The 21,069-nt window shown below is 34.5% G+C and overlaps 1 protein-coding gene across 1 annotated transcript in view; it reads right to left on the bottom strand.

Annotated features, from left to right (window-relative positions):
• FOCAD (focadhesin) overlaps window positions 1-21,069 on the bottom strand; it is a 2,336,882-nt gene that overhangs the window by 1,041,275 nt on the left and 1,274,538 nt on the right. The window contains exon 15 of the mRNA XM_044060381.1: window positions 6,948-7,074. Within this exon, the coding sequence (XP_043916316.1) occupies window positions 6,948-7,074 (127 nt within the window). The remainder of the gene's footprint in view (window positions 1-6,947; window positions 7,075-21,069) is intronic.

The following is a 21,069-nucleotide window of genomic DNA, read 5'->3' as shown; positions in this document are numbered from 1 at the left end:
TGTCTAGTTAAACATGTTCTAACAATATACGTCTACGTTGTAGACTTTAAGATATGATAATTTGTGAAAGTTTGAAAAAAATAAAATTTTGGGTTGGTGAGCATTATATTACAATATTTTTGGAGAAGACTATGAATGCACCAATTATTATCAGTATAAAAAAATCTTCTTATTGATAACATTGCTATCTGTAAAATTTTAATAGCTTTTATTGTTTACAAAATATTTGCTATGGTTTATCTTATGCTTTTTAAACTTATTTTTCAGCAAAGGCTTTGGAATATAAGATGTGTGTAGTTACTAGTGATGTGACATTCCATACCATATCAGTGTTAATGCATTAATAAGGGATGGGGTTGTTCTTAGAATGCATTTAATTATTTAAGAGTTTTCATTAAAGCATAACGTCTTGAAAATGTAACATGGGTTCAAATGGAGATAAGAAGAAACAATTGTATTAAAGATTAGCCTGCCAGTCCATGTGCATATAATCAAAAGTTGAAAATATACATTCAAAAAAAACCTGTCATGTATAATAGGTGGGAACAAAAGATTTTTAACATAGCAGCTGCTCTTTCCATACTACCTTGGAATGTAAATGGCCTTACAGGTATAATCAAAAGGGAAATCGTATCGAATTATAATAAGAAATGCAGAGTGTAAATAGCAAAGTTGCAGGAGACACATTTGGAATGAAATGAGCATGTGAATCTAACAAAGAAAGGATTTCAGGGGGGGTATTCAGCAGAATATGAGGGACAAAGGAAAAGATGAGTAATAATACTGATCACTAGATGGGCTGCAATAGTGACAGAAGAGGAAAAAAACAATAATGGTAGACTTATGCTAAGGGGCTACCGGCAAGAGCGGAAGATTACACTCGCATGTATTCTCATTCTACCAAAAACTAATATGGAATTTAAGAAAATTTGGGAAGAAATGACAAGCTTTCAGTAGGGAATATTACTTATAAGTGGGGATTAGAACTTGATTTGCAATAATGAAGATATATCAAGATAACAGATGACAGAATACAGCAAATGAATGCACATTTGCGAAGAAATGTATGAAAATATTTGACATGGAAGACACGAATACTATAGCAGGAAAGTGAATAGAATTTACATATTATTCTACAAGTTGCAATGACTGAGCCAGACTGGACAGAATTTATATTTCACAAGAGTGTGTACATTTAATTGAAAACTTTGATACATATCCAATAACTACTTTAGATCATGCACCAATACAAAACTAATATAAAATACAAAGTAATGAAGTAAAAATAAGACACTGGCGCTTTCCCACCTACCTGCTAAAAAGAGAGGAATTCAAAGAATGGATAGCAGAAGTTATTCAAGAGCTAAGAGAAAAGATGGAAAATTCTTCAGAAGGAATGGTTAGTGAGGGGGATAAAATGAAAATGAAGTTGAAAAATATGATGGAAATAAAACAGAAAGATATTGCTAAGACATAAGAATTATTAAGAGGGGCTTACAAAAGTTAAGGTATTATAGAATATGGGGAATCTCAAAGAACAAAAAGAGGCACAGTTGCAGAGTGCTAAAGAGAAAATAAGTGAGTACCTGGATAATATGCATGAGTTTAGAAAGATTGTTGTTAAGCAACTGCTTTTTTGATAACTCCAGAGCACAAAAACTTTTGGTACTATGACTTGGACAATAGAAAGTAGAAAAATTCATCACAAACTTAGGGAGCCTATGACAACAAAAATAACCACAGATCCTACAGCAGTATTAAAGATATTTGGGGAATTTTATCAAAATATGTGTAAAGAAGATGAATGTAGAAATGAAATAGAATAAATGGAAATATTAATGGAAGACTTAATTATGCTAATATTAGCGGAAGATGCGGCTCAACAACTAATAGTTAAGACTGGAAGAGGCGAGATAAAAATGGTGATGTATGACTAAGCAGCAGGGAAGCCTCCAGGAACAGACAGTATTCCTATGGAAGTTTGGAGGGAAGAGACTGCTGAAAATCTGAAAAGTTTTATTTAATAGTATTTTAAAAGGAGGGAAAGCACCAGCATCTTGGAAGAAAGCTGTGGTGGCTGTATTACTCAAAGAGGGTAAAGACCCCTCAGACAAAGTTTCATATACGCCACTTTCAATTTTAAACCATGACTGCAAGTGCTTATGTCAATACTAATGAAACGGAAGCTAAAAATATTGCCCATGATGATAGATATGGATCAATGCATTGTTGTGGAGGGGAGGCAAAGATTTGAAAACATTAATAGAACAATGATGATCCACACAGATGCAGGCTGTAAGAAAACACCACTGTTACTGGTGGGTATTAATGCAGGCAAAGCATTCAACAGAATAAGCTGGGATTTTATGAGTAAGGTAATGCAGCATTTGCATTCCCAAATATAATAATAAGGTTAATTATGATAATATATAAACAATGGGAGGCAAGAATTAAAGTTGGAGGGTTCATCTCTGATAAGTTGTGCTTGAACAGAGTAACCAGGTAAGGGTATCCTCTTTCTCCTTTACTATTTGCTTTAGATTTAGAGCTACTGGCAAAAAGTCAAGGATATAATTGGTATGGTAATCAAGAAAAGTTGGCTTTATTAACAGATAATATTATTTTGTACTTGATAAATACTTTAATGGCCTGAAAGTGTCCATAAATAAACTTAAAATGAAAGTAATAGAAAAAGTCATGGACATTCAGAATTGCCATTTAGCTGAAACAACTGATATCCTTAAGGGGTGATTTGCATATATCCCATGAGGCCTCTGATGCAAGAGGTTTAAGTTATCACACAGAAGTCTAGCTTTGCTAGGTTTTTCTTTTTGTGTTTTTTAACCAGTTGGTTATCTGTGTGACCTTTTTACTATGTTTTAGTTTGATAAATGTAAATAAGGATATTTCATTGTTGTGAAACATTTTGAGACAGTTTCAAGTCTTTTCAGGAAATGAAGTTAATGAAGGTAAAACAAGGACTATAAAAGTAAATTATATACTCACACCTGAATTTGTTCAGCAATACCCATAATTATGGGGACATAAGATGAAGTACTTATGAGTATGGATTTAAAAAAATTCTGTTATGGCAACTTCAAGTATATGGGAAGGGAATAAAAAGATAACGCAAAAAACTGAGAAACTGGAAGCACTTGTTTATGGCTATGGCAGTAAGATACAAGTAATGAAAATGTTTTTAGCCCATAGAGTTTTATATATAAATCAGGTGTATCTTATCAATGAAAGGAGAAGTTGGAGGCAATCATTAACACAGAGTTGAAGGAATGCATCTGTAAGAGGAAGACGGTAAAAGTTAAGTCAGATAAGCTGAGTCAACCAATACAACAAGGTAGTTTAGGATTACCTGATTTGAAGGGATATTTTAGAGCTACTTAGTTAAAGCTCATATACTTAATGCAAGCAGAAGGTTATAATTCAAAGTAGAAAGGGATGATAATGATGCAGGTTGGATTCAAGAAATAATGACAGAGTGGGATTTTCAATGCAAATCTTTCAGGAAAACAACCATCATACAGAATATTATATTCTTAAAGTTGCAGAACATATTCTAAGAATTAAGCCAACACAGGAATGGAGGACAGAAACTTTGCTAATAGGGATGACTGTAAGTAGGGGTGCAGAAAATAGCAAGATGTGGCTGGAATTTACTGGAGAAAACTGGCAAAGGAACCAGGATATTGAGAACAAATAACTAGAGAGGGAAAAGTAATTGAGTGGGATGAGGTCAAAATAAGTCTGAACTGCAGGTTAGAGATGGTCTTCTCTAGCAGATACTGCTATCAGAATATAGGCAAAGAGAAAGGGATAGGGGAGTCCTAAGTTAAAACCTGCTCTTGTAGAGTCTTTATTTAGATCTAGAACAGAAGCTGTTGCGAAAAATGAGACAATTAGTACACCATATAAAATACTGCAAGCAAGATAACTATAAAAATCAATCAGAGGAGGTTAGAAAATACTGGGAAGAGGGACTGGAAAACCAATTTACAAGGAACAATGGATAGGGTTGCCACCTTTTCAAATGCCCAAAGTGGGACATTTTTGGTACAAACATCAGATTTTGCAGGGCAAAACATACCCACAGCCAGTACAAATGACAGAACTTCACTTTTTTTCCTAAATAAAAGCTTATTCTTGTAGCATTTTACTTGCTTATTCTGATTCTTATAACATTTAGGTGTCTCAGATACAGAATAACTGTTTTATGCAACTATTACATAAAAATATAGGAAATATTTTTTCCTAAAATCTCAGGACATTTGGGATTTTTTCAATTTTTTTGCAGGACACAACTGCCCAAAGAGGGACTGTCCCTCGCAAAGTGGGACAGGTGGTAAAGCCTAACAATGGAGGACATACGTATGGCTCCCAAGTATGCAACAACAAACAAAAAGTTTAGGATTTTTGGTTGGAAGTGTCTACATAGGTATTTTTATATCCCAAGCAGGCGTCAAAGAATTCTTTCCTAGGCAGATGGCAAACATTGGAGGTATGATGGGAAAGAAAAAGGTAACTGGGAACATGTTTCCCTGGGAGTGCAATGAACTGGCAGATTTAAAAAACGTCTTACAAAATACTTTGTCAGAAATATTGGCAAAGCAAATGGCTTTAACTTAGGAAATGATCCTTTTGATCTGGGACACAGAGTGTGAATTACCTAGATATAGTACAGCCTTACTAAGTTTAATTCCACTTGTTGCCAAAAAAGATAAAAAATGGAAATGTGACCTTCAGAAAATGGAAGAAGCAATTTACAGAAATAAATGGCGTTTGTAGGAACAATATATGCATAATAATGCTCAGAAGGAGAAGTGTGGTTTAAATGCAGGCAGGAATTGAGCAATTTATGTAAGGCTGAACTAAATGAGATTTGTAAAGAAAAAATAACTGTAAAGTATAATGGATGTAAATAAAACATTTTTTTCTAGTGATGTATGTCTGCCTATGTCTTTAGTGATAATTAAGGCATTTACCCCCCCCCCCCACACACACACACACATTTATAAAAAGGATCAAAAAAGACCAATACAAGGAAATACAATCATCTCCAAAACAAAAAAGGTCTAGCCAGATAGAATTTTGCAGATAATTCTGTCATTTGTAAATATGAATGCAAACTACAGGCTTGTTGTCTTAAATGTAAAGAAATACTTTTACATGTGGAACTGGAAATAAATGTGATAGTGCACTCTACTGACCAAAGTAAAGCATGTGGTGACCCTTTGAAGTAGACAGTGGTGCCGAAAAGTCTAGATGAAGAAATTATTTCTATTGTTTTAACCAGGAGTTAAATTACTAGATTTAAACATGCAAATGCATTTTTATTGCTCTGTTCCTGACCAGCTGCAAGATAACAAAAGGAAGATGTTAAGAATGTAAATGCAGTTAATGTGTAGCTTGGGAATTCCAGAAAACTGAAAAAGAATGAGGTAATGTTTATCAGAACTGCAATAGCAATTTAAACAGAGAGAATCAGAAGGCATTAAGCATTTCTGTCTTGATCATCCAACTCACAGCACTCTGCCTGTTGTCTTATGTAAGTTATCTTAGGACTTGTGTTTTCTTTTAGAGATGGTTAGAACTAGAAATATTAGACTAAGTGTTTCTCTGTGATGTCAGAATTGTACTACTGATTTATTTTAAGTATTTCTGTGTGATCTCTGAACTCCTGACTAGCACTGACTGTGTAGTAGAAAGTATTGTCTTTTTTAATTATTTATTAAATATTTTAAAACCTTTTAACCGTGCCTGTTTTTTTTAGAGATAAGTTAAGCTCTAGAGTACATTGCATGTATATAAGGATCCTGTACCAAGGCATTCTAATAAGCCTTGACTGTTTAGTCACATACTACCAAATGGATAATAATATTTCACAGTACTAATTGGACACCCTTTTAAGGGTATTTGAGTAGCTGATAATTATTAGCTGGGTGGTGGCAGGGTACTACTGTACAGTCTGGGTAAAAGGGTCACAGCTGGAGAACATGTGCCAGCCTTCCCTAGAAGTGTCTGTGTGGTTGTATAAACTCTTATCTCAAAGTGTGTGTGTGTCAGCTACTTGGGCAGGGACACGAAGCACTGGTTGGACAGAGAGGGTGCTGGAGATTTTAGCTTGCCAAGCTAGGCTGAAATCTGGACCCTATAGCTGTGCCAGTGGGGAGTCTTATTGGGGACCTGGAGAGAAAGGGAGCGACCAGCCTCTGACTGACTGCGATCTCTGTGTGCTCTTAAGGGACACTGCACTTTACTGTGTATATTTGTTCTCCTTTCCTCATATATGAATATATATATATATATATATATATATATATATATATATATATATATATATATATATATTCCTCTGGTGTTAGTGGTGAGGATTGAGGCTCCTTGATTGTTGGGCCGGGGCACGGGCATCACAGGTACACTTATGCTACATTAAATACATGTACAATAATCTGCAACTGACAATTTCAGATACAAAACTGCTGAAACAACTAGATAAGTGGACCCTACTTTCAGACTGGTCCCTCAAAAATTTACCAAAAGTAGCAGTTCATATCTCAAAATTCTGCCATGTTAATACCAATATAACAAAAAAATTAGTAAAACGGATAAAAAAAAAAACAGTATCCAAAACACAGCCTGCAACACTAGGATCCATGCTGGGAGAGTATATTTTAAATCTGGATCTTGACATGGGGCCGCTGTAAGGACAATTGATAATTTAATGTGAAGCTTAGTTACAAGAAAGTATTCACACTGATAAAGAATAAGAAGTGGTCAGCAGAGAACACTAATTGTATCAGGACATGAGAAATGAATTTAGTACTGTATTTCGAAAATTTCTACAGTTAGACAATTCATAAATGTTGCCAGACAGATGTTTTCAGACATTTAGTAATAAACTGTTTTAAAGCGGAGCAGCTGGTGAACATTCTTACCTCAGCCTGGCAGAGAGCATGAAGTCCCTGAAGTGCAAGGACAGCAGGTGTAACATGATCAGGCCTTGTGCATTCACTCAGTACTTGTGACACAGCAGCAAGCATATCTGCACCATGCTGATAAGATCTAGCGAGTTAAAAATAGCAAAATACAAAGAAAATTAATTAGTATTTCAGTTCAAACTATGCTGGTTCAAGTTACAAGCATGCACTCATACATTTTGATATGCAAAATGCATGATGTGCTGATTGAGAAGAGAGTAATCCAGACTTCTTTGCATTGTTACCTCTCCCATTCCATCCCACAACATTCAAACTCACCAGGTTAACATTTTCAAGGATGTAATTCGGAGATTCAGGTTAACCAATCAAACTTTATAAAGATGTGAGCCTGCAACTGCACAATACTCAAACAAATGCAGACACAGCAATACCAATAAAAGCAGTTTCTGTGGTCTCCCATTACACAATAAGAAAAAATTCTATTGTCAACGAAGGCTAAACACACTGGCCAAAACAACAGCTGTTATAACCCAAGGATGTCTTCAGAACTTTACAATGAGCTCTTATTTGGCACTTCACCTCAGTAGGTCTTTTCAAGACACACCCACTATTCCCCAGAAATTCCTGTATTACATAAAAGCAAACTCTGTTAAACTGACAGTAACCTCACCTACTAGATGCTCAAATGTACTTGAGTTAGTTCTTACAAATATAGCTCAAGTATTTTTCACTTCTGTTGCCCCATTACTGGTCAAATTAGACCATAATACAAAAATACCACAATATTCTCCACAGGTACCCAGTTCAGGATATTCTCAAATCTTGCTGAATTCATGGACTTCTCCAGGGTAACTTCTTAGCACTTATGGCCTACAGAATTTTAAGTGCTCTTTACCCCAAGAGGATACTGTAGCTACAACATTTGCTTATACCACTGAATTCTACTCCCACCTAAATTTCTGCATAGAAGCATTTCTCTCCATCCACCACAAATATATTGCCAGGTTAAAAACAATTTCCTGTTGAGGAACTTCAACATCGATAAACTCAAACAAGACTAAAAAACTCTTAGCCCCGAAGATAAACCTAAATTCGTCCTGAATTAAAGTGACTTCAAAAGTGTGGATACAGAACTAATGCAAAGGATCAAAACATGCAATGCAAAATATAAACACTGCTTCATTATCCAAGAAAACCACAAAGCATTCTATAACAATGGCAAGAATCTCAACACTGTACTGAACTTACAACCCAAAAGTACAACCGATCTGACTATAATAAAAGTGGCAATATGCGAGCATACAAGTTCCTCTTAAACTTCTCCCCTCTTTCCTATCCTACCCCATTTTCTGATTCACACCACCAAATCTGCACCCACTATAACACTGAACAAGTCCTAAAATCCCTCATCAAAACTGATACCACCAGATCCATAGGTCCCATGTTGAATAATAGGTTTTCCTGCCAGTACAAAACATTGCCTCACCAACTCCCTTACAATCCTGTTCAATCTTGGCATCTCCACTGGGTATGTACTTGAGTCCTAGAGGAGAGTCCCTGTGGTACTTCTCCACAAATACTCCTATACCACTCACCCTGGGAAAAGTAGACCAACTTGCTTTACCATTATTATGTGCAAAATAATGGAATGTATAAGTCACATAAGTCAAACAAGGACAGTAGTAGCTAACAAGCCTGTAACCCAAACCAATCTGGCTTTGTAAAAGGTAGATCCTACCTACTTATCAGAAAGGCATTGGACAAAGGCAAGTATGTGCACACTGACTACCTAGACCCGATTAAGGCCTTTGATATTACGCTACTTTCTGCCATTAAAGAAAAACTGACTCGATTGAACATAAGCTTGTGTACCTCATTAGACAGCTACACTGGCTTACAGACAGAACCCACACAATCTGGGCTGATGGGATAGTTTCCTCTAAAAGACTCCTCACTAGTGGTAGCCTCCAGTGATCCATGCTGGGACCACTACTCTTCAACATCTTTTCTACCAATGTCAAATCTGACATCACAAGCTGATATTTGACTAAGTTTGCTGAAGACTGCAAACTCAAGAGCCATCAGCTCATTACACTCTCAAACTCATAGTGTCACAACTGTGGACTTAAGCTAAAGAAATCCAGTGCTGCATTCTTTGAGAATTAAGAATACCCCTGCACCATCCACATAAATGAATTACCCCTCAAAACAGATACCGCCTTTAAAGACCAGGGCATATTCATGGACAATCGACCATCAGGCAATCTTTTTTTTAATAGTCCAGTTAATTACTAAAGGCATCATTTCCGAGCTAAAATAAGTCAGTGTCCCTGTATAGTCTTCCCTCATCAGGTCCATACTTGAATATAATGTCCCTTCTAGCATGCACCTATTTAGAATTACTAGAAAAACCTCAACATTTTCTCACAAAGAAAATCTAAGGTATAAACTTCCTAATTTAAACATAGTGAATAAAAACGGTCATGTCTTTATTATGTCGCTTACAGAACCTCTGCCACATTTATAAAACAGCAAATAACCTTGTCCTAACTGATCTCTTACACATTTGAAAAAGTGTTAGCACCACAAATGGACTCTCCAGGGACATAAATCTACATCATAATAAAAATGGGCAGTACCACAAATAGTCTCTCTAGGGACATAAATGTGCACCATAATATATATATATATATATTATATATATACAGAACATACTGGCAGGATTCTCTCTCTGACAGAACACCCTACCAATGGAATAAGCTTCTTCCCCTTATCAAACAAAGCAGTTTCCTAACTCTCATCAATAACCGCCTCAGTGAATGTATAAGGGCTCTTAAATTCACCTCTGATCTTGTCCCTCAAACCTTTATGGAGGGGGGTGGTGAGAATTGTAGTGGCCAGGGTCCAAATGGTATAGTGAAGTGATTGCCTAGTATCTGCCTATGAAACTATGAACCAGTTGGAATGTTCATGCCTACTGTTAACACTGTGCATAACACCCAAACCTAAACTGGACAAGATCTGTGGGTTGTGCCTTATTAAAACAGAGAACTGTTAATACTGGGCTTGAGGCTACTGAATGTTTATTTTTTTACTTATGCATGGCATGCTAGAAAATCTTTGATAAAGAGGTGTAGATAAAGGTAATTAAAAATAATTATGTATTGTCACAAGTAGCAAAATTAGGTTATCCCTTCCCCAGCACATCTTTTTCACCATAAGGTATTACAGTAATTTCATGACCACAGCTTGTGCATGTCATTTCACAGAGGGCTGCTAGACTGAGGGAAAGTATACCAGTCTACTGGAACCCCAAAACAGTCCTACTTAGAAGTGCAGCAAGCTGCCTCTTCTTGGTAACAGATGTAACCTTGACTTTTGTAACCCCAGCTGATCTCCGGGTCAGGATTATGACCCCTGTGACGTTCAAATCACCATCAAAACTTTAATAACCCCAACACCAGAGTTTGTTTAAAAAAAAAAATACATGGAGCAGATTTCAACGATATTATGAAGAGAACAGATGAACCTGCTTTCTACATTAAGTTATATCACACTGCCACAGAATCATTATTTTATAATGCTTACCATTCTTAGCACTTAAATTAATCAACATTTTTCTTCCCTTCAGTAGACAGTCTAATACCAGACTGCTGGACATCTTGAGTGACTACTATTTATCTAAATAATTTTTATCAGATTTTGATTCCTTTACTGTGAGTATTTTCCTCCCAGGTTCCATGAGCAACACTCAAAGTTACACTCCAGCAGTGGTCTGTCATGTCCTCTGCTAAACACCAAGTGACCCAGACTTATTCACCTAAACTGAACTTAAAGTAACAATACAGACTGAATATCTATTTTCTAGAAGTCTGATAATAGAAAATGATGTAATTTTAAATCCAGTTATTCTTGCATTGTACCAACTAGCATCTTCTTGAGTACCACAGCTTGTCAGGGTAGCACAACATGTAACTATCAAGGGGGTAGAATGGTTCCATATTAGTGTGCACTTCCTAATGAATTCTTTAGTAATGGAACACAGGCAGACACAAGGTAGTGCTGCAAATTTCATCAGGCATGACATACTTTCAGAATCGACCCTTCTTTTGATGTACACCAATATGAATAAACAAGAATGCAATTCACTGTAAAGAAAAAAAAACATTTTTATAAGAAACATAATGCAGAATCATATGCACTACTTCAGCACTTAGAAATATGAAATCAAGGTCCCATCTGCTTGAGTTGGTGGTTGTGGATGTAAAAAGATCTCACAGCACTTAATGAAAAAGAGTAGGGGAAGTTCCCTGGTGAGTCACCAGATTTCCTCTAGTAATATAAATACCACCGTGAATCTCCCCTAAAAGAGGCCACTAGCCTAGTGTGGGTTAATCTGGTCAACACAGAAGAATAAACACAATTAAAAGCAATGCATTAGATACTGGCATTTATCAGCATTTTTATTAGTCATCACAAATACTTTACAAGTAGCAAATGTTTCTGCATTTCAAACCATGAGTTTCCTGTGTCAGAACAGTAGCTAGATTATCCAGTACCCTTCTGAACAAAAAAAGGTCCTCTCTGAGTTGAGGACAGAGTACTAAAAGGCTTTCATACTGCTGAAATGTCCCTTCTAGCATGCACCTATTTAGAATTACTAGAAAAACCTCAACATGTTCTCACACAGAAAATCTAAGGTATAAACTTCTTAATTTAAACAGTGAATAAAAACGGTCATGTCTTTATTATGTCTCTTACAGAACCTCTGCCACATTTATAAAACAGCAAATAACCTTGTCCTAACTGATCTCTTACACATTTGAAAAAGTGTTAGCACCACAAATGGACTCTCCAGGGACATAAATCTACATCATAATACTTGAGCCATGACTGCAAATACAGCATCATTTCTGAATGCTGGTAATGCACTACCATCCTAACACCTTACACCCAGGACTGCTGCCCTTTCACCCCAGTCTAGTTATGCCTGTGATCTGTGTACCTTGCTGACTTTAGGAAATCCTCCCAATCTTGAGAACTATTGATAGCAAAATTTGACTTGTGTCTCAGTACCTTCAAATGTACATGGAATTTCCTTTAGTAACTCTTTCAATAGTTCACAACAATGTTCTGGTCTTGCAACCAGCTTATCAAATGTTTACTGGGATGTCCTTCTGTACATTTTCTTAGATACTTCAGCAATTTCAGGAGGATCTTGAACAAAGCCTTTTTGTCTTGACAGTGGCTTAAAAGATGTTTGATTTGAAAAGTTGTGTCATGTTTCTTCTTAGCATTTTGTAATCTGCAATATGAGAAACATAGATTTGACTGCTCACATTCCTTCAAATCTAATTTTGGCTAACTTCCTCTAAAATTCTGATGAATTCAAACCTTAGCTCCCTATTTTTTGTTCAGAATCAGGTCTAACATGTTAATTAATGCAGGGCATTTCTGACTGTTTCTGTTTCCTTAACTCTTGAACCCAATTTTAGTTTTCGAGAACAGATAAAGAAGCTGCATAAAAATCCTTCTTTTAATCTAACCCAAAAGTAAGGAGCAGATGAGCATACTGAAATGCAGTATTTCTGTAAGCTAATAATGTGAATATCTGCATAATAGTGAGCGTTAATGTGCTGAGACTTCTTAACAGAATGCTCTGCAGTCTCTACTGCTCTTCCTGTTTGACCATTAGAAGCCCAAATTTAACATGGTACAATTACCACTGTTCTGAAAAATCTTATAAGCATGATGCCACATACCATGGGCTATTATATCTGATACAAACAAACCTGGTAAAATATTGCCTTGAAATTATAGCTTTCAGGCCAGATGATCGCACCTTTACCCATACTATCTGGAAGCTTTAAACTGTATTCAACATATGCAACCTACACATGTTCTTGACACTGAAGACATCTTAATTTTACTCCATAGTAAAATACAGTGCCTATTAAATTATTACTGGAATAAGCATTATGAAGATTTCAGTTCTGAACCTCTTGCTCTATTTCTATACAGAAATTTATGGCCAAAACACATTTTAATCTTTCTTTACACTTCACAATGCCAAAAAGAGGCTGTTGTTTTCTTGACATTTTTTTCCTTAATTAACAAAGCATTATCAATTAACCCGCTTTAGAGAATAATCCAAATATGCAGCCAATCTCCTCTCTAATTGAAAATTAAAGTTGTATTTTTATGCTCTCAGCAGCATTCTCTTCTAGCCAATCTCTCACTATAACTTCTTTAAGGATTTACATTTCTGCATCACTCTTATTAAATATGTGAAACTCAACTTATTTTCTGTCTGGAGAACTTACAGAACAATCCAACTAACTTCCAGTTCACCTTCAAAAACATATCCCAGCTATTATTGCCAGTATGAAAAGCCCAGTACTTCACTGTCAAGCAATATTTCTGTATATGCAACAGCAGTGATTTATGTATTCATTTGTTAATTAAGTAAATGAACTGGTCCTCATACCTCTTTCAATCATGACCCTGGTCTCAGTGCAGGGCAAATGCAATGAAAATAAAAAGTTTATTATGGCCAAGTAACTGGAGTATTTTTAGGAAGTTGTAGGAAAATGGAGTATCTGGAGAAAAATCAAACAGATGCAGACAGAACAAGCAAACTCCACAAAAATGGTAACTGCAAGTCAGAATCAAACACTGGACCTTGGAGCTGTGAGGCAGAGATCTTAACAGCGAGACAGGTGTGCTGCCCACTGCATTTGTTTGCAATCCTGGTGGCAATTTACACAATGACTTCTTGAACACAGTTTGCAATAGCTTATTAACACTTTAAACTACCACTCACTCCTCTTCTACACAAATATGCACAACACATTTCACATCCACATATTATGGCTAACAGCTCATATTCTCTGTCTAAGCATATATTTTAAGACAGACAATAAAAGAACATAAGCCAAAGATAAAAGTTTTCTTTTTATGGTCACAGGTATATATTAGGGCCCCTATGACCACAAGGGCCTTTACAAACCTAGCCATAATTCCCAAATGTATCTAACAAATTTTTGGTACCCTAGATTTCTATGGTTATATTTTAGGGCAATATGCAAGCTAGGGCATGAGGGTTCAAGCATTTACAGGCTGCATCTCTCTCTATTAGAGACATAGGAGCCAGGACCAGGGTGGATTTTCATTGATCCACGTTACACTTGAATAGGATTAGAGACAAGCTCTTCTTCATCAGGATAGGAATCCTGTCCAAGGTATGATGAACTTGCCCTATTGAAACATGTTACTGACAACAGGGAAATAAGACTGATGAAATTGGACAAAGGGGGAGGGCTTGTGGTCATGAACTCAAATGACTGTTAATAAAATGTTTGATATTCTATTTTGTGACACCTATGAGGAAGTTTCTGTAAATGAAAGAAATATAGATCATTTTTTGATTGATTTTCCTCTAAGCAATTGTTTAACACAGGATGTCATTACACATAGTGAACTGCAGTTTTTTTTTTTTTTTTTTTTTTTTTTTTTACTGTGGCCAGTCTATGAACTCCATCAATCTTCAGGATTCCAAAGGTCCATAAGGATTTGTTAGACCCTCCCCTGCAATCTATTGTTGATACCAAGTCATCGAAAACATTTACTCTTGCTCAGTTTATTGACCACCATTTTAATCGGGTTGTGGGGGGTCCCCCATTTACTGAAGGACTCCTAGGACTTTCTCAGTGCTATTTCTGAAGACCTTTATAATGAGAATATTGTCTTTGCCATCATCAATGTAACAAACCAGGAACCAAGAAACCAAAAATGTCCACAACGAAGAACCAAGTACAAGACGAAAAGGTTTAATGCATCCAAAAAACACTGACAATGGCAAGAAACGATACAGCAGTAAAAAACGATTGACCTAGGTTTCGTCCACAATAATACGGACTTCTTCAAAACATTTAAACATACCCAAAACACCTCTTAAATAGCTTAATGAATAAATGAATACATATCATGTGACTTAATCAATTAAAATGTTAAAACACCCTTTACAATTAATTCAAAAAATCTAACCATGTATAAATTTCCACATAAAACAATGCATCACTACATTAAATAATTAAAATGAAATAAAATATTAATTTAATATACAAATTATATTTATAAAATATTATACTTTATTTAAAATCTATATTTTATAAATACATATTTTTATTATCAATAGTAATTAATTAAATTTATGCTTAAAAATGTGTGTTTAAAAATAAGTAATTAAACTAACATATAACCATATATCTTATGTTTATAACTACAAGTAACATTTACTATGATACTATGATATAATAAAATTGACATCATAAACCTTTGCCCTACTATGCCCTACCATTAATATGCTTAAGTTTAAGCACAGGCTTTATAGTGCAATATTCATTTAGACCAGGGAAATTGTGTGCATTCAATTTTAATTGCCATTTTAATTCACTTAAATCCAAATGCACATCCAAAATTCTACCTTGCTGGTCGCAATTTATTTGCTGTAAGACACAAAACTTGAAAGAATGATCATGATGGTCCATTATATGTCTAGCCATAGCATTAGTGGGTTTTTGATGTTTCATATCTAAAAGATGTTCCCTAATCCTCTCTCTAAATAGCCTGCTCGTTTTCCCAACGTAGAAGGCCATACATCCAAAACATTTAGCAAGATAAACAACATTCTTACTATAACAATTAAAATGTCCCATAATATATACCTGCTGATTGTTGACTTCTAATTTACTCCCAGTCGTTAAAATATATGAACATATGGTACATCTCCCACATTTAAAATTACCAATTTTCCTATTAGTAACATTTTTATACAAGGAAAATTTTTCAAAGATTTTTTTAAAAGATAAATCTTTCTTAAACACAATCTTTGGAACATCCATAAATTTAGAACCAACATTCCTATCCATTTGTAAGATTTCCCAATTTTTTAATATCACCCTTGTAATATAGTCTGAATCATCATTATAAGTTAAAATGAACAACAAAGGGGACTTCCCTGTATCGAAAACAGACCCATGCCTTGCAGAATCCACTATTATACTATCAGAATCTAATATACACTTATAAAAGCCACTTTGTCTCTTTTTCGTAACCTCATGTAATAAATTCATACATAATTCTTCCGGATAGCCTCTATTCAAAAACATTGAAACCATATAATAATTTGTCCACAAATTATTTTTCTTCACTGACCATCCTGGCCGCCCGAACCATCTGGCCCTTAACAATAGCCTTCTTTTGGTGGCCAGGATGCCAACTGCTATAGTGAAGATAAGAATTTGAAAAAGTAGGCTTCCTATAAATTTTTGATTTTAACTTACCCTGTATCTGATCCATGGTTAATCTAACATCCAAATATATGACAGTGTCTGTATTATATTCATGTGTAAAGTTTAAAAACCAAACTGTCTTATTAATGTACTCAATAAAGGCTTCCATAATATTTAAGTCACCCTCCCAAATAATAAATATATCATCCAAAAAGCATGTATACACAGTTTGATATACTTATTAAATTCACTGGTGAATAAAAAATGCTTTTCCCAATATGTCATAATATAATTGGCAAATGTGGGAGCACATGAAGCTCCCATAGCCACTCCTTTATTCTGCCTAAAATAATGCCCCTCAAAAAACACAAAATTATTATACAACACTACCTCCATTAGCCTAATCATGGTATTAATTTGTTCTTGGTCAAACATCCCTGTTGATCTCAGTTGGTCCTCTAACCATACCAACCCTATGTCTTGCGGGATTGCTGTAAACAAGTTACAAACATCAATAGTTAAAAATATAATATTACTATTAATGTTAAAACCTTTTAACTTCTCCAAAAAATCCAAAGAGTCTTTGATTATATGAGGAAAACATTTCAAGCCCTTCTTCATACGATAATCTAAATATTGACTAATGAAACAAGTTTTACTTTGCTTACCATCCACAATAGGTCTAAATTGTACATTATCTAGTCCTTTGTGGATTTTAGGAATACCAAAAATTCCACTCACCACTGGATATGGATTACACATAAAATTATATTTGTGTTCAGTTATTTCATCCTGGAACAACATATCCTCTAATAAAATATCCACTTTTTTATGTGCAATATTAATTTCATTTTTACTAATTTCATCATAATTATCATCCAACAACATAGCCATCATGATACTTATATAATCATTATTATCAACTATCACAACTCCATTATCTTTATCAGGTTTCATGATGCTTATATTTCAATTTTTCCTATCGCATCTAGAAGGGCTTGTTCTTCCTTAGTCATATTCACGTATGCTTGCCTCTCATGGTGTCTATAATAATCCCTTATATCCATCTCACACATTTTTTCATAAGTGGATATCATGGGATTTAGAGGGGGATTAAATAAACTTGATTTACGTAATGTATCATGTTTGTCCACAGTCTGTGTGTTACCATTCCCTTCACAATAAATTCTCAAGTTAATTTTACGTATAAAGTGTATCTGCCAATGAGCCTGTTCTACAAGGAATAAAAGTAAAACCTTTAGAAAAAAGATTAACAAACTCTATTAAATGGAAAATGAGAATAATTATATAATTTAAAATCATGTACACTATTTTCAATAATACTAGGATTACATAAAATACCCTGCTGTGTCTGATGTACCATATCCATCTCTAATCCTAGTGAATCAAAGTCCACTTCCCCACTATTAGACTTAGTAGGACCATCATGTTGTTCAAATATTTGATTAATAATATTTGTGGCTTTCATAGTGTCAGCATCCTGAATATACTCACACACTTGAGTAATACCATTTGATTCATTAACATTTCCTGTTGGGTCAAGTAAAAAATCTTGATCATTAGTACACACCATTTTGATCTATAACACTAACTTCTAAACAAGAAACACAAATCAATTCATCCCCACTTCCATTACTCGTTAAATACATACTTAAATTCATTAATTCAGAGTCTATTTGTATAACCGAAAGTCCGTTGTCAAGTAAACGGAACTTCGTAGCATTTATTGTCCCGCAATTGATCATAGAATTGTTACTAGTAGGACAATGGTTAATGTCCATTACATCATTATCTAAAATATTATAAAAATAGTCATTCTCAACACAGTCATTATAATTCAGTTCAAAATTCACATCAAAAGGGCTTACCGTTACCGTCTCATTCCCATAATTATTAAACAGTTGTTTACGACAAACGGGCTTACCCAATACATCAAACACTTTACTTCCATCCGTTGAAAAAGAACAAATCATCTTCTGAATCTCCACTGTACGTTCTGGGGTTTTCCGTTGTAATATTTCTTCTTGGGTCGGGCTCCCATTTGACCATAGTCCCTCTCCTCGTAGTACATATCCTTGTTTCGGAATCTTTCCGAGCGTCTTGGACCATCCGCTAAAGGGCTACAGCCTTCAGCGTTTGAATCTTTATCCCCTGTACGCATATCCGATGCATTCGTCATCTCGCCTTCTATCCATTGATTGGCTATCCCTTCTCGGTTGCTATGCCTACCAAAACCAACCTTAGATTGTGAATATACTTGGCCCATTTCATATGTTTTAATGTCCCTCTGAATTTTATTTTCATAGATTCATAGATTCATAGATTAGTACTAGGCTAACTGCCCCTGCGAGCCATTTTAAGCCTAGCCATTTATTCCCTGTGAGACTCAAACCCTGTACCTTGTGTTTGTAAGGCAAACACCTTAACCATTAGGCCACCCTCCCAACCCTAATTTAATTTCCTTTTGTAAATTACACCACAACTACGATCCACTTCGTTTAATATATTGGTATAATTGGTGTAATAATGCCCAAACAACAAGTCTTTTACAATGGCGTCATTGATGGTTTCAAGTTCAGTCAAATAACCATCAATTTTATATTTATTATATTTTACCATAATCTCCATTATGGCAATCCCTGTTTTATTAAACAGCTCATGCAATTCTTTAATCATATCTTGATTTCCATCTATCCCATTCGGGTATCGCCAAACGCGCAAGCCTTACAGCACCAAAGCTAGCTCTATGTTTTTACATAAGTAACTGTTCTCGAGTTGAGTTCTTTTTAATTTAAATAATTTAGTTTCAAAATTTTTAAGCTGTTCGGCCAAAGTTTGGTTAGTTTTTACTTCAGAATGGTCAAAGGAATTGCCTCCCATATTAAAACTAAATTTACACTTTCTCTATCGCTCATTATCCACTTTCTCCATTTCGGACCTTCCACCAGAAAAGTTTTTGTTATTGCTATGAACGCCAGTAATATTGTTAGTATTATTATCATCTCTATTAGTTATATTCGGTGTTGCTTGGATTAATGGCATGCCCAAACTACTACTTAATGATGAAGTTGGACCAGCATTTTGTTTCTCTAATAATGTTTGTATATGGGCAGAATGTTCTAGTAACTGCTCCTTAATTTGCTGCAATAAACCCAAAATATCCGCCGAGGAACCAAGATTCTCCATAAGACTGACTCAACAAACCAGGAGCCAAGAAAACAAAAATGTCCACAACGAAGGACCAAGTCCAAGACGAAAAGGTTTAATGCATCCAAAAAACACTGACAATGGCAAGAAACGATACAGCAGTAAAAAATGATTGACCTAGGTTTCGTCCACAATAATACGGACTTCTTCAGAACATTTAAACATACCCAAAACACCTCTTAAATAGCTTAATGAATGAATGAATACATATCATGTGACAATCAATTAAAATGTTAAAGCACCCTTTACAATTAATTCAAAAAATCTAACCATGTATAAATTTCCACATAAAACAATACATCACTACATTAAATAATTAAAATGAATAAAATATTAATTTAATATATAAATTATATTTAAAAAATATTATACTTTATTTAAAATCTATATTTTATAAATAAATATTTTTATTATCAATAGTAACTCATTAAATTTATGTTTAAAAATGTGTTTTAAAAATTTTAAAAATTGAATGCACACAATTTCCCTGGTCTAAATGAATATTGCACTATAAAGCCTGTGCTTAAACTTAAGCATATTAATGGTAGGGCATAGTAGGGCAAAGGTTTATGATGTCAATTTTATTATATTCCTTATAAGGATCATAGTAAATGTTACTTGTAGTTATAAACATAAGATATATGGTTATATGTTATGTTAATTACTTATTTTTAAACACATTTTTAAACATAAATTTAATGAATTACTATTGATAATAAAAATATTTATTTATAAAATATAGATTTTAAATAAAGTATAATATTTTATAAATATAATTTATATATTAAATTAATATTTTATTTCATTTTAATTATTTAATGTAGTGATGTATTGTTTTATGTGGACATTTATACATGGTTAGATTTTTTGAATTAATTGTAAAGGGTGCTTTAACATTTTAATCGATTAAGTCACATGATACATATTCATTCATTCATTAAGCTATTTAAGAGGTGTTTTGGGTATGTTTAAATGTTCTGAAGTCCGTATTATTGTGGACGAAACCTAGGTCAATTGTTTTTTTACTGCTGTATCGTTTCTTGCCATTGTCAGTGTTTTTGGATGCATTAAACCTTTTCGTCTTGGACTTGGTTCTTCGTTGTGGACATTTTTGGTTTCTTGGTTCCTGGTTTGTTGAGTCGGTCTTATGGAGAATCTTGGTTCCTCGGTGGATATTTGGGTTTACTGCAGCAAATTAAGGAGCAGTTAGTAAAACATTCTGCCCATATACAAACATTATTAGAAAAACAAAATGCTGGTCCAACTTCATCATTAAGTAGTAGTTTGGGCATGCCGTTAACCGAAGCAACACCGAATATAACTAATAGAGATGATAATAATATTAACAATATTACTGGCGTTCATAGCAATAACAAACACATTTCTGGTGAAAGGTCCGATATGGACAAAGTGGATAATGAGCGATAGAGAAAGTGTAAATTTAGTTTTAATATGGGAGGCAATTCCTTTGACCATTCTGAAGTAAAAACTAACCAAACTTTGGCCGAACAGCTTAAAAATTTTGAAACTAAATTATTTAAATTAAAAAGAACTCAACTCGAGAACAGTTACTTATGTAAAAACATAGAGCTAGCTTT

The sequence above is a fragment of the Protopterus annectens genome, chromosome 2.part0, assembly GCF_019279795.1.
Source record: "Protopterus annectens isolate FY-2018-M chromosome 2.part0, PAN1.0, whole genome shotgun sequence".
NCBI classification, from domain to species: Eukaryota; Metazoa; Chordata; order Ceratodontiformes; family Protopteridae; genus Protopterus; species Protopterus annectens.
The sequence above is the reverse complement of the archived record's forward strand: the minus strand, read 5'-3'. Positions and strand labels throughout refer to the sequence as shown.